This window comes from Solanum pennellii, chromosome 1 (genome assembly GCF_001406875.1).
Source record: "Solanum pennellii chromosome 1, SPENNV200".
NCBI classification, from domain to species: Eukaryota; Viridiplantae; Streptophyta; class Magnoliopsida; order Solanales; family Solanaceae; genus Solanum; species Solanum pennellii.
The window spans coordinates 8,437-22,388 of NC_028637.1; the positions used below are offsets into that span (position 1 = coordinate 8,437).

General features: G+C 26.7%; 1 protein-coding gene across 1 annotated transcript; it reads left to right on the top strand.

The window, feature by feature from the left end:
* Positions 1-638: 638 nt before the first annotated feature.
* Positions 639-4,489, top strand: LOC107029305 (type IV inositol polyphosphate 5-phosphatase 9). The gene is made up of 7 exons (XM_015230692.2): positions 639-835; positions 1,138-1,248; positions 1,334-1,613; positions 2,255-2,439; positions 3,141-3,249; positions 3,601-3,749; positions 4,224-4,489. Exons 1-7 carry the CDS (start codon positions 654-656, stop codon positions 4,393-4,395), a joined length of 1,188 nt encoding a protein of 395 aa, XP_015086178.1. The 5' UTR covers positions 639-653; the 3' UTR covers positions 4,396-4,489.
* Positions 4,490-13,952: the final 9,463 nt, after the last annotated feature.

The following is a 13,952-nucleotide window of genomic DNA, read 5'->3' on the forward strand; positions in this document are numbered from 1 at the left end:
CCTTAGTCCTAATCTTTTATATATATTTATATATTATAATTATTATTATTATTATTATTAGTTCCTCCCATGGCATGATATATATATTACACACATCTTGACCACTTTCGTCCTCTCTCTTCAACACATAATTACTTACAATACCATTTCTAAACAATGAAAGGAGAAGTATGTTTTTTTATCTCTCTATCTCTCTCTGTGTGTGGTTTTTAGTATACAACTTCAACATCTATTACTCTCTGTGAGCATCTACATAATTTCGTAAAGTTTAAAGTTTATCATTTTAAAATATTTGATTAAGTCTTTTTAATTAAGTTACTGAATTCTGAATTAATAGTTAGTTTCTCAAAGGCATTTACAAGGCAAGGATCAAAACTATACAATTCTATTGAATTTTTAGCTTCAATCCTACCTCGATCAAAGGCTTATCAAAAATATTCTTTCATCTTACAACATATGCGAATAAGGTTTATCTATAATAATATTTTATTTTTCAATTTATGAAATCATACTGAATATATTTTTTTTATAATTATATGTTGGAAGTAATTAGATTTTCTCAATGGTTTTTAACTTTGCATTGGATAATTGAATATATATATATATATTACTAATATCTAATTATTACTTTTCTCTATTTTTCGTTCAAGGTTATGTGGCCAAGATTGGTAGCTAGTAAGGTCATAAAGAGATTGGGGAGCACAAATTTTGTGGCAGATTTTTCAAGTGATAACTCAGAATATATAGTAGAAATTCCCCCTCATTTTGATAAAAGATCCCTATGTTCTGATGACATTATTTTCAATCATGATCTTGAAGAAACTCAAAACTTCAGGTAATTAATTATTATTATTATTATTATTATTAATTAATAAATATAGAGCTAACATCTTAACCACAAATTAGATATTATAGTTGTTAGAACACAACCAATTAATTAATTATATTATTGAAACATATGTATTCTATTTTATTACTAAACTATTTTTGAATAATTCTATATTTAAAAAGAAGGGCATGATACTAGGATGAATATATGATTCTTCAAAAAGATTAGTAATATAATACAAGAAAATAATTAAAACTAATCGAGTCAGTAAATTTTGATTATCGAATGAGTCTCCTATAATTTCATAGGGTTTTCGTTAATACATGGAACGTCGGAGGAGTTGTACCAACTGAGGACTTCAATGTAGATGATCTGCTTGACACGTGTCACACCTCATCATGTGACGTCTACGTTTTCGGGTATTTTGTGAATTTTATATTTTTTTTTTTAATTTGAGAAATATATTTATATGTTAATAAATTATTTATTGTTTTTAAAATGAAGGTTTCAAGAAGTAGTGCCACTAAGAGCAACAAATGTTCTTGGATCAGAAAGTGGAAGAATTTCAGCAAAATGGAATTGTTTAATAAGAGAAGCTTTGAACAAGAAAGAAAAGGAAAATAATAATGGGAAATTATTTCCACAAGAATTTAATTGTATTATTAGTAAACAAATGGTTGGAATATTGATTTCAGTTTGGGTTAGAAATGATTTAAGTTCATTTATTAAAAACCCTAGTGTTTCTTGTGTTGGATGTGGAATCATGGGTTGCTTAGGGAACAAGGTAATTGTTTATTATTAATAATAATTATTTCATTTCCAATTCAATAATATTGTTTTTTTTATCATAAAATTAAATTCTACTTCCCTAGAAAGAAATAGTTCTACCCCTACTTTAAAAATGAATTATTGATCGTCTTATGTTGATAGACATGTCTTTTTTATTTTTTATTTTTATATATATGAAAATAATTTTACTTTGAAATATTCATTTATTTTTTAATAACAAGTTTTAAAATTTTCTTTTTTAAAAAAAAAATTCGTGTTTCGTAAAATATTATCGCATAAAATGGCTAACTCTAAGCATATTTCATAAAATAATGGAAGTTCTTTTGATTTTAATTTAATGGTTTAAATGTAATTTTAGGTTAAGTCAAAAGATATATCTATGTGTTATTCGTTTATTTTTTAATGCTAGAGATTTATAAATTTTATTTTAGATGCTATAAAAAGTAAATTCCTAGAGCGAGAAGATGATTAAGATCTTCATTATGAAAGTCGCAAGTCAGATTATTTGAATCACCCCGAAAAATAAATTAGAGTTGTTTTGAATATAAATATAATTTGTAAAAATTCTTGAGAAATTAATAGTCTTAACATATTTTAATTTGCTAATTAATTATGTTTTTTTTTGTTTTTTTGCAGGGTGCAGTATCAGTTAGATTTCAATTACATCAAACAAGTTTATGCTTTGTGTGTAGCCATTTAGCTTCTGGTGGTAGAGAAGGAGATGAGAAAAATAGAAATTCAAATGTTGGTGAAATATTTTCAAGAACATTTTTTCCAAAAGGCCCTTCATTTGAATTGCCAACAAAGATTCTTGCTCATGAGTATGTCATTTATTCTTTTATTTTAATTTTTTACCCGATGTCTGATATCTTCTTCGACAGTTCATATCATAACTATTTAGCTTTTGGTGGTAGTGATTCAACCTTGCATAGGGCCTCGTTAAAAGGAAAATAAGTAAGGTTTGAACTTGAGGCATCTGGTTCTGATAAGGATGGAGGGATCATATGCACCCTTAATTATTATCTTTTTAAAATGTTTGAAAAGATACGTTAACGATTACTTTGATTAATCAATTTTTATTAGTTAATTTTCTAATCAATGACTAATATTTTGTGGTAATAAGAAATGAGTAAGTCCAGGAAATTAAGCCTTAACAACCAATTAATTATTGGTTGTTGAAGAGTTAAAAATTATTTTGTAGTTAGTTATAGTCATCATCAATCGAATCACAATTAACTTTTCATGCTTAATTAATTTAATCACCTTTATTATATAATCTTATTATTATATTAATAATCTTGAATATGTAGCTAAACAATGAAAGAATACAAACAAAAAGACAATAATTTCCAACTTGAGCAATTTGTTAATTAAATATGAATTGACCTACAACAAGTTGTATATAAAAATACCTCTGTTTTCCTTCTTCTGTGCTAATAGTTTTAGAAAACAAATATATTGATTTATAAAATTAAATATGACATCTATTTTTTAACCTAATTTTTGAATTGAATGGTTGCAGCCGTGTGATATTTCTTGGAGATTTGAATTACAGAATTTCTTTACCAGAATTAACTACAAGATTATTAGTGGAAAAAGGAGAATGGAATGCACTCTTGGAAAAAGACCAGGTACCTTTATTATTATAAAAATTAAGTATCAAAAAAAAAGTTATTGTTTTCTTGTAAATTACATAATTAGGAAATTTGAAGTCGGAAGGAGAACATTGAAGCAACAGTATAGTTATTTTCGCGTGTGACCTATAGAAGTTGGAATCAACCACTAATTCTGGTATCAAAGTAGAGTGCATGCCTACGTCACACCTTTGTTGATGTCGAGTCACTCCCTAAAACATACATGAATGGAGGATAAACTGTATACGTTACATCTTCTTAAAGTACGATTAAACGCGAAATACTTTATGTACTGAGCTATCCTTTAGTCGAAGCTAAGACACTAGAACTAATACTTTAAAAATGTAGTTGAGGATGGAGCTCATGGATGGACAAGTATTTGAAGGTTGGCATGAAGGAATAATAAATTTTGCCCCTACATACAAATATTATCCAAATTCAAGTGAATACTATGGTAGATCAGAGAAAAGAGGGGAAAAGAAACGTTCTCCTGCTTGGTAAGTTTGTTATTTACTACTTGTAATTCAAATAATACACTAATAAATATGTCATATCACTACAACCAATAAAATTCAGGGATACTGATATAAATGTTTATAACGAGGAAAGGGCCCATAGGTATCACTACGGGTGTTAACTTCGGAAAATAAAAAGTTAATCCGTTAAAAATATCTAATAAAATAGAAGGATGGGCAGTTTTGAACTTGCGACCTCAAGGAGCAAATTAAAATTTAAAAACATCATTTCACCTAAGTCACTTTATCTATTAATATCATCTAATTTATTTATAAATGAATATCGTGGTTTTGTATTTCATACAAATCAATATTGGGTACATACTATGCGCATTAGTATTGGTGGTGCACCCGTCGTCTTGAATATATAAATGTCATTAGGATTTTAGCGACTTTGAAATGCGGCTAAAAGAAAATGTTTATATATACGCTAACTTTTTCGTTCTTATTTTTTAGGTGTGATAGAATAATTTGGTATGGAGAAGGGTTAAAGCAACAATTATATGATAGAGGTGAATCAAAATTATCAGATCATAGACCCGTGAAGGCAATTTTTAGCACACAAATTAGAGTTTCAAAAAAGTTAAAGAAATTACAAACTTTCTTTTTATCTGAAAGATTTATGTGATCTTGATGTTTTTATTATACGAGAGATAATAGTAAAAAAAAATCTGTAATATCACTTTCATATCGTAAGTATCGGTTATTGTTTCCTTTTTTAAATTTTGAACGGTCATCACCATCTATATATTAAAAACACACCTATTTGTATATGATAATAATATGAAATATGATAGTTGATCTAATCAGCTTTTAGGTGTATTTTAATGAACAAAAATATGAATTAAACTCACGAAAAGGATGATAAAAAAAAATCTAATTGAATTCTCATATTTTATAAATATTATTATCATGAATCGAAGTTTCAAAAGTCAAGAAAGATATTTACAAACAAAAATAGTAGTAAAATATTTGATGAAGTAGTAGCATATAATAGTAGTAAAATATTTGATGAAGTGAAATAACAAGATATTGTTAGTTGAAAAGAAACAGAAATTTATAATAGAACTAATAGTATATAATAGTAGTAAAATATTTGACGAAGTGAAATAACAAGATATAGTTATATATTACAGTATATTGTAAGTTGGAATATTATATTTCACAGTGTTATTATCAGTGACCAATATATGTCCCAATCAATGCTTTCTCTATCTATGGATTTGCAATTAAAAAAGGGTCCATCTTTCTTTTGTTTTATTTTACTCTCTTCGTTTCAAAAAGAATGTCTTATTTGATTTAGAACGGAGTTTAAGAAAAGAAAAAAAATTAATCTTGTGGTTCTAAATTAAAGTTATGTCAAATATATCCAAATGATCTTTAATCATGTCATGTGAAAAAATTAAAATTAAAAGTGTTGTCAAAAACGGAAAAGGAGTCATTCTTTTTAAAACAGAATAAAAAGAAAATAGAGTCATCTGATTGATACATATCATCAATCAACAGAATTTGATTACTTTGGATGTACACAGAGATCTTGAATAAAGAAACTTTTCTTTACTCAAGAAACTACACACTACTTGATTTTTATGTGTTTCTTTCTTTATTCAAAAAACTACATGTTAGGATCGGAAATAAGTAGGTGTAAATGCGAAAGCTAGCAAAGCAAACCTCAAAAGACCACGAGTAAGAAGACAACGAGAAATATACCGAAAGACACAAAGATTTAACGTGTTTCGGTCAATCGAAAGACAAAATACAGAGGGAAACAACCTCTACACCAATTCACTCGGAATACATGGGAGGTTCACACAAGTAATAACGTATCAAGCTTTGACCCATAAATTCTCCCCCTAACCAAAACTCTCAAAGCATTTAAGACTACATTGTGAATGTTGATTAAGTTAGAAGGAACATTTCTCTATTTATAGAGTCCTAAATCTTTTCCTACCAGAAAAAGTATTAGTCAATCCAAAACTTTTTCATAAAAGGAAAACCTCTTTATGGTAAGAAATTTAGGGCAAATAAAGCCCAGCAAATCTTCCTCTTGGCCTGAATTTCTGACAAAATAATGCTTCTCCTCTCCATAATCTCCTTTGCAAAATTTATGTCTCAACACAGAGAACTTATCTGAAATAATTTCTCCAACAAAATCTTCATTACTGTCAAAGGTTGTGGCTAGAACTACACCCGTCAAGATGAACACCTCCTTCTAACCTGGTTCAATCATCGGTTATCGAACCACTAAACCTGACTCCATCATTGAATCTGCTCTGATACTACTTGTTAGGACCGAAAATATGTAGGTGTAAATGCGGAAGCTAGCAAAGCAAACCTCGAAAGACCACGAGTAAGAAGACAACGAGAAATATACCGCAAGACACAAAGATTTAACCAGTTTCGGTCAAAGATTTTGTACTATAAATATGATAGTACAAAATACAGAGGGAAACAACCTTTACCAATTCACTCGGAATACATGGGAGGTTCACACAAGTGATAACATATCAAGATTGTGAATGTTGATTAAGTTAGAAGGAACATTTCTCTATTTATAGAAGAATCCAAAACCTTTTCCTAAAAGGAAAACCTATTTATGGTAAGAAATTTAGGGCAAATAAAACCTAATACATACTTGATACTTATGTGTCTATTTGGTGGTTGTTGTTTTAAAAAATCATATTATTATTGTTTTAAATTTTTGGGATATGGGTTTGAAAAGTATCTCAATTTTGATCAAATTATACCTTTTAAATACATTATTAACAAATACTCAAACTTTGGTAGAGTTAGTTGTTTAACTATTAAATAGTATTGTCCCTAAATATTTCTTAATTTTTTAGAATAATATATATTTTTCTAATTTGACCCCTGACATAGTTTATAAGATTAAAAAGTATATTGTTACATTATAAGATTAAAAATTATTTTGTTACATTATATATAAAAATGTTGTTTATTTTCTTAAAAATTTAAATGGAAGGTAGATTTATTGTTTGAACATTAGAAGCATGATAAATTTGTAGTAATCCAAAAATTAATTTTGTCAACATATGTTTGTTTTTTTCAGCGAAATAATTAATTAAACTTGTGATTTTCGAAGTGTTTGATGATGTATATAGACATTATCCTCAAGTGGATTATGCTTTAATTTGAAAAGTTAAGAGGATTAGATAAGTTAATGATATGGACCCTGGCCCATTAAGCTATGGGCTTTGTTTGTCCAGTATTGAGACAATTTTAATTGTGGATTTGTTTCATAAAGATGTTTGGTACATGTACTATATGCATGAGTTATTTATTGTTTAGAAGTTGTTTATACAATTAATATAATATATGGATTTATGATATTACGATACAAAGTGTTCAAGAGTGGTATTAAACATGATATGACATCACTGCAGCTTATGATGTTATTTGTACTATCTTTCATTATTTTCAGCATATAGTACTTTATTTTTGATATGTTTTTTATTTAGAGAGAACAACTTGTCTATTCATGGGCTTTTTTTAAAAAAAAATGAAAATAATTATGGGCTTAGTTTGTTTGTCCAGAAAGACAATTATAATTGTGGATTTGTTACAAGTAACTGTTGATATGGCTAAGTTAGGTAGGAAGAAAAAGAAAGTGTATTATTTTAATCAATTTTATAAATTTATCATTTGAATTAAGCTATTAATCATATAGTTTTTAAAAAAGTATAATTATTTTTTCTTTTTAATTTAAGTTAAAATTATACCAAAGAAAGAGATATAAAAAGGACTGGACCAAAGCTCATCATGCCCACTTAATTAAATTGATTTGGCTGGGCTCGACTCAGCTCGACAAAGCCTTTAAAAAGTAGTGCTTTTGTGTGACAACACTCACAATTGCCTCGAGGTTTCCACCTGCACACACTTGACATAAAATTAGACATTTGTCTTGGGAATTTAATACAACACAAAGAATTAAAAAAAAAAAGTTAAAAATCAAAACCCCAATTTATTATATCCTCTAAATCCTTCCATATTTAATGCTTTAAATCTTCAAAAGAAAAATTATATATATATTTTTTAAAAGGTAAATTTTGAATTCAATATATTCTCTATTTCCTATCACATGGCTTCTTCCTCCAATAAAATTGATGCAATTTCTTTAAATTCTAATTAATTTTTTGTTTTATAATTTTATTATATTTGTGTGAGTAGTTGGGTAGAAAGAGGAGTTATGTTTTTTGATATGTACAAAGAAGATGGTGTCATGGTAAACTTATTTTTTTAAAAAAAAGTAAGTGTATATAAAGAAAATATTATGCTAACCTTTATTTGTCCTTGAAAGTTGGTATTTTTGCGTTATTCACAACCTGTATTTGAATTAGCAAATTAGGATAAAATAAAAATAAAAGGTAGAGTAAAATAACAAATGATCAAATCTTAAGAGAAAACAAATAGACTTATTATATTATAGGGAAAACAAATTTCAGATTTGTTAACCAAATGAAATTAGTAAGTAAAACAAATTTCAGATTTGTGAACCAAATGAAATTAGCAAGTAAAACAAGTAGCAAGTGTTGTGAACCAAATGAAATTAGCAAGTAAAACAAGTAGCAAGTGATGTGAACCAAATGAAATTAGCAAGTAAAACAAGTAGCAAGTGTTGTGAACCAAATGAAATTAGCAAGTAAAACAAGTAGCAAGTGTTGTGAACCAAATGAAATTAGCAAGTAAAACAAGTAGCAAGTGTTGTGAACCAAATGAAATTAGCAAGTAAAACAAGTAGCAAGTGTTGTGAACCAAATGAAATTAGCAAGTAAAACAAGTAGCAAGTGTTGTGAACCAAATGAAATTAGCAAGTAAAACAAGTAGCAAGTGTTGTGAACCAAATGAAATTAGCAAGTAAAACAAGTAGCAAGTGTTGTGAACCAAATGAAATTAGCAAGTAAAACAAGTAGCAAGTGTTGTGAACCAAATGAAATTAGCAAGTAAAACAAGTAGCAAGTGTTGTGAACCAAATGAAATTAGCAAGTAAAACAAGTAGCAAGTGTTGTGAACCAAATGAAATTAGCAAGTAAAACAAGTAGCAAGTGTTGTGAACCAAATGAAATTAGCAAGTAAAACAAGTAGCAAGTGTTGTGAACCAAATGAAATTAGCAAGTAAAACAAGTAGCAAGTGTTGTGAACCAAATGAAATTAGCAAGTAAAACAAGTAGCAAGTGTTGTGAACCAAATGAAATTAGTAAGTTAAACAAGTAGCAAGTGTTGTGAACCAAATTAAATTAGCAAGTAAAACAAGTAGCAAGTGATGTGAATCAAATGAAATTAGCAAGTAAAACAAGTATAGCAAGTGATGTAAACCAAATGAAATTAGCAAGTAAAACAAGTATAGCAAGTGATGTGAACCAAATGAAATTAGCAAGTAAAACAAGTAGCAAATGATGTGAACCAAATGAAATTAGTAAGTAAAATAAGTAGCAAGTGATGTGAATCAAATGAAATTAGCAAGTAAAACAAGTATAGCAAGTGATGTAAACCAAATGAAATTAGCAAGTAAAACAAGTAGCAAGTGATGTGAATCAAATGAAATTAGCAAGTAAAACAAGTATAGCAAGTGATGTGAACCAAATGAAATTAGTAAGTAAAATAAGTAGCAAGTGATATATTTATTATGTGAATTGGTTGGTTGGTGGGTTTATATAAAGGGAAAAAGGAAAAGGAAAAATTACATAAATTAATACATTTTAAAAAATAATTACTGATTTTAGCGATACTTTTTGTTTATTACCATTTATAGCAATGTTTTGTTAAATCTGTAATATGTATTAAACTTGTATTATAAATGAATTAAAAGTGATCAAGTGAAATAAAAATATTATTGCTATAAATGGTAAATATTTTTTTAATATAGTATATTTATGTAAGTTTCCCAAAGGAAAATCCTCAATGGAACTTTGATGCAACGGCTCTCTCTCTACCAACGGATTAAATTCTGACCCATCGAAATTATGGGCTTTTCAAAATATTATGGGCTTAATTTGTCCACAAAGACAATTATGTATTCATATAAGTTTAGTTATTAAATAAATATTAATATTCTTGATTTCAAATTTTGGATTTGAGCTATGATAATTCGTATTAGAAACAAAGATTTTTTATCGCCATTCAATAACAAACTTATACAATAAAATGTAAATCTTATATCGAATTAACTCACTTGATAATGCATAATGTTAAAAAGAAGGAAGCTTCTTAATTTATTTTCCTATAAACAATAACTATTTTTATTTTCTGACATGATTCAACCAAAAAAATCACGGAATATTCTTTTAAAGAAGAATTTCAATAGAAAAATTGTAAAAGTGAATAACCATTCATTATATATATATATATAAAAAACTTATCTCAAAGTAATTTTTCTAACCAAATTTAAATTAATTGAGTTTAAAATAAATAAATAAATAACCGCTACTAATTAGTCAATATGATTGATAATGATTATTTGGTACAGTAGGTGGGGGTGCCCACCTCAGCCCACCTATATTTTTATAAAAATTTTCCCCATATTTTATAATATAATTTAAAATGGTGTGCTTTCATTCTTTTCCAGCTTATACTCTATACTCTATAGTCATTTTAATTTCATCAAAAAAATTGTCTTCATCCTATAATTGCGAGTACGCATTAATCTTTAATATTAATCCACCAATAGATAGTTGAGTTATGATAGATTAGACCATAATACATGAACATATTTTTTAAAGTTTGACGTCAACTGATATTTGACATATTTTTTAATTTGATATTAGCTGATATTTATGTCATTAGATTTTAGGTGTTTTATAAGTTAATATTTAAATTTATATAAATTTAAACAAGTAGATATACACTATAACAAAATAACTTAGCGACGATAAATATACACAATAATAAAGAGTGCTAAAATTTTTACCGATATTAATTAATTGTTATTGAATCTGACGTCACCATAAGCTTTAGGAATTTTTATAAAGAATGCTAATTATCGTTAAAAATTGCATATTAAGCAATAATTAAACTATTATCATAAACCAATTGCCGCTAAAAAATATTTATGCTATCTTACATATAATATGCCGAAAGCTATTTAGCTACAAATTAACTAGAGATTATCAACAAATTTTATAATTCATTGCATGTTTTGTGAGATTGGATTTACTTCATCCAACAACTATGGGAGTTTGTCAAATTAAATTGTGTTCAATATTTGCTCAAAATTTAGTATACTTCATGATGAAAATTGGAAATGGCAGAAGTCAATGATAGTTGGAATTCTTAGTCAAATAAATCACACGAATGTTCTACTTTTTAAGTCATTTTAGCATCAATTTTTGTCTTGATTATTTTATAATAAAATATGTGCTTCACAAAATTCTGGATTTATTGGAATTCTTGTGACAACCCTAATATCGTACATGTAATGTAATCATAATGTAGTTTTAAATATTAATTAATTATATTTATGGACTTAAAAATGAATCAACTGTTACACACGCTATTCATGTAATTAACCCTATTAACAATTATAATAAAATAGTTGAGATCTTGAATTCACATCTTCAAAATTCTGTGCGTCTTCAAAATAAATCTTATAAAATACAAATTAGAATAAATCAAATTCCAATACTAAACATATTTATTTTTTTTAGAAAAAAAAAAAACTAGGCCCTGCCGTCATTAAAGATAATGAGTAGTTGTTGGATGTCACTATGAGTATGATGGTCAATGTTTTTATTGATAATACATATTTATTATGTTATAATTTATCTTATATTTATTTGCTTTTGGAAATTTAACTCATACAAGTTCTTACATATACTTTTGTTTATTTTAATTAAAAAATATAATATATAATGTATTGTTTTATTAATTTAAATATTAACTTTTTAATTAAAAATATCACATAAATTGAGGTGAAGAAAATAGATACGTAATATCATGATATTGTTTCTGGATGATATTTTTCTTGTCATCCTTAATTCATAACATCAATTATTAGGATTACCATTAGCTAATTAATTAAGGTGAGAATTATTATCATTACTTTGCTTTAACTCTCAAGTTGTATATTCATGTAAAAATCACCTAAACCTAATCCCACCAAACTAATCACTGTTGATATAAAGTATAAACTATAAAGAGGTAGGGAAATTAGGTAAAGGGAACTAATTAATTTTAGAAGATAAAATGTCAAACAAATCAAAAACTACTCACGTTGGTTATCAATACTCATATTTATTATTGTCCGTAGATATAACATAGGGACAACTTATTGCTGCTAAATAATTTATCATTTTTTTTATTTGTTATAGTATGTATATGTCGGGATACTGACAACTAGGATTTCTGGATACACAAATATAGTGACAGAACCACATATACTTGAGGGGTATCAAAAAATTATATTGTTTGTAGTTTAGTAAAAATATTTCATATTGACGTTTCTTGACTTCTACACAATTTTACTTCTTTATATTTTGACACCGTCACTATACATATACATATTAAAGCATATCTTGCTATGTTATGTATGATGTATCTTTTTTCAGAAATATATATGAATCGAGATGGCTAGTTCAAAATATTTTTATTCCATCTCTTCGATCTTATGCTTACAAAGTTTATAGTATCTAATTGCTAAACAATTCCATTTCAATCACAACCTTTAACAACAACTTATTCTATTCTTAACCTCATCAAACACATATTTTATAATACAAAAACAAGTCATAACAATCAAGCTTTTAACACTTTTATATTATAAAACTAGTACATAAATGCTCACTTTACATGACCATTTGTGCAAAGTTTGGCAGTTTATTGAAAAGGAAAAGCAAGACAATTATAGCATGTAACCACCAAATATTCACTTTGCTATGCCGACTATATACATGAGAAGTACTAAAATTAAAAGTTAAAAAGAAAGAAAAAGTAACATGATAATATATCCAGTGTAATTTTATAATTAATAAGGTATGAAGAAGGTAATATGCTTACACATGCAAATCTTCCTGATCGTACCTTAGGAAGTAGAACGATCATTAAGCGCATTCTGAAAAAGAAACAACAACGAATCAACAAAATAATATGATAATTGAAGTACAAGAAACAAAAAATAGTAGTCATAAAATAAAAGAACAAAAAACTATAAAAGTAATACCGTGACTACTAGCTTAGTATGGAGTGATATAAGCGATGACGTACAACTACCTCTTAACCTTTTACTTTGATTCGTGCCCTCCATGACATTCCATTTAAGATTATGTTCTCGATAAAGTACTTAAGTTATGTCATATCTTATTTAATTACTTCTATTCAATATGCTTTTTCTACATGATATTTGCCTCTTTTACAAATCATAATAGCTAATCTTTCACATATCCAATTGAATTTACATGTGTATCTCTTTTTCATATGCCCAAAGTAAAAATTGATTGAAAAATATTAAAACAACCTCAGAAATAGTAAGAATATGTCCCATGCAAAGTTGGCTATAATTGCAATTATTATAATTACTATAAGAAGGAATCAAATCTTTGCAAATATTTTATGATTTATATAATTGAATGAATGATAGGACCAAAAGGGGAAAAATTTTCAAAAGAACAATGGTCTAGCCTTTTTTCTATTTTTTAGTTTTCTTTTTGGTTCCTCTCATTTTTGGGTTAGAGTGAGGAATTAAGTGTAGTAATAACCTTTACAACTAGATAGAAGTAAAAAAAAAAAAGTCATTTTTTTTCAAAAGCATATGATTTTCTTTTTACTAAGTATTCTAATTTTTACATGAAAATTTGAGCAATATACCTCAATCGCACTATAATAATTTAAGGATATTTTACCTAATTTTCTTTATTATATATGCAAGTTAAATAAAGATGTAGAGTGTTATTATTCCTTCCTTTTTGGTATTAGAGAAATCAATATATGTATATTATTTTTATTATTATTTATTTGGTACAGTAGTATTTTCAAAACAATAATTTTTATATACAAAAGTATAATTTTTATATACATATATAGTGTGTACCATGATAATACTGTAAAATACTATTTTTATGCTAATACACTAATATTCATTTAATATAACAAATCAAACAACTGACAAAATAAAATAATGTCATAACTGTTCTCAACATTATTAATATCATATTCATTACTATTGCCATAAGACAT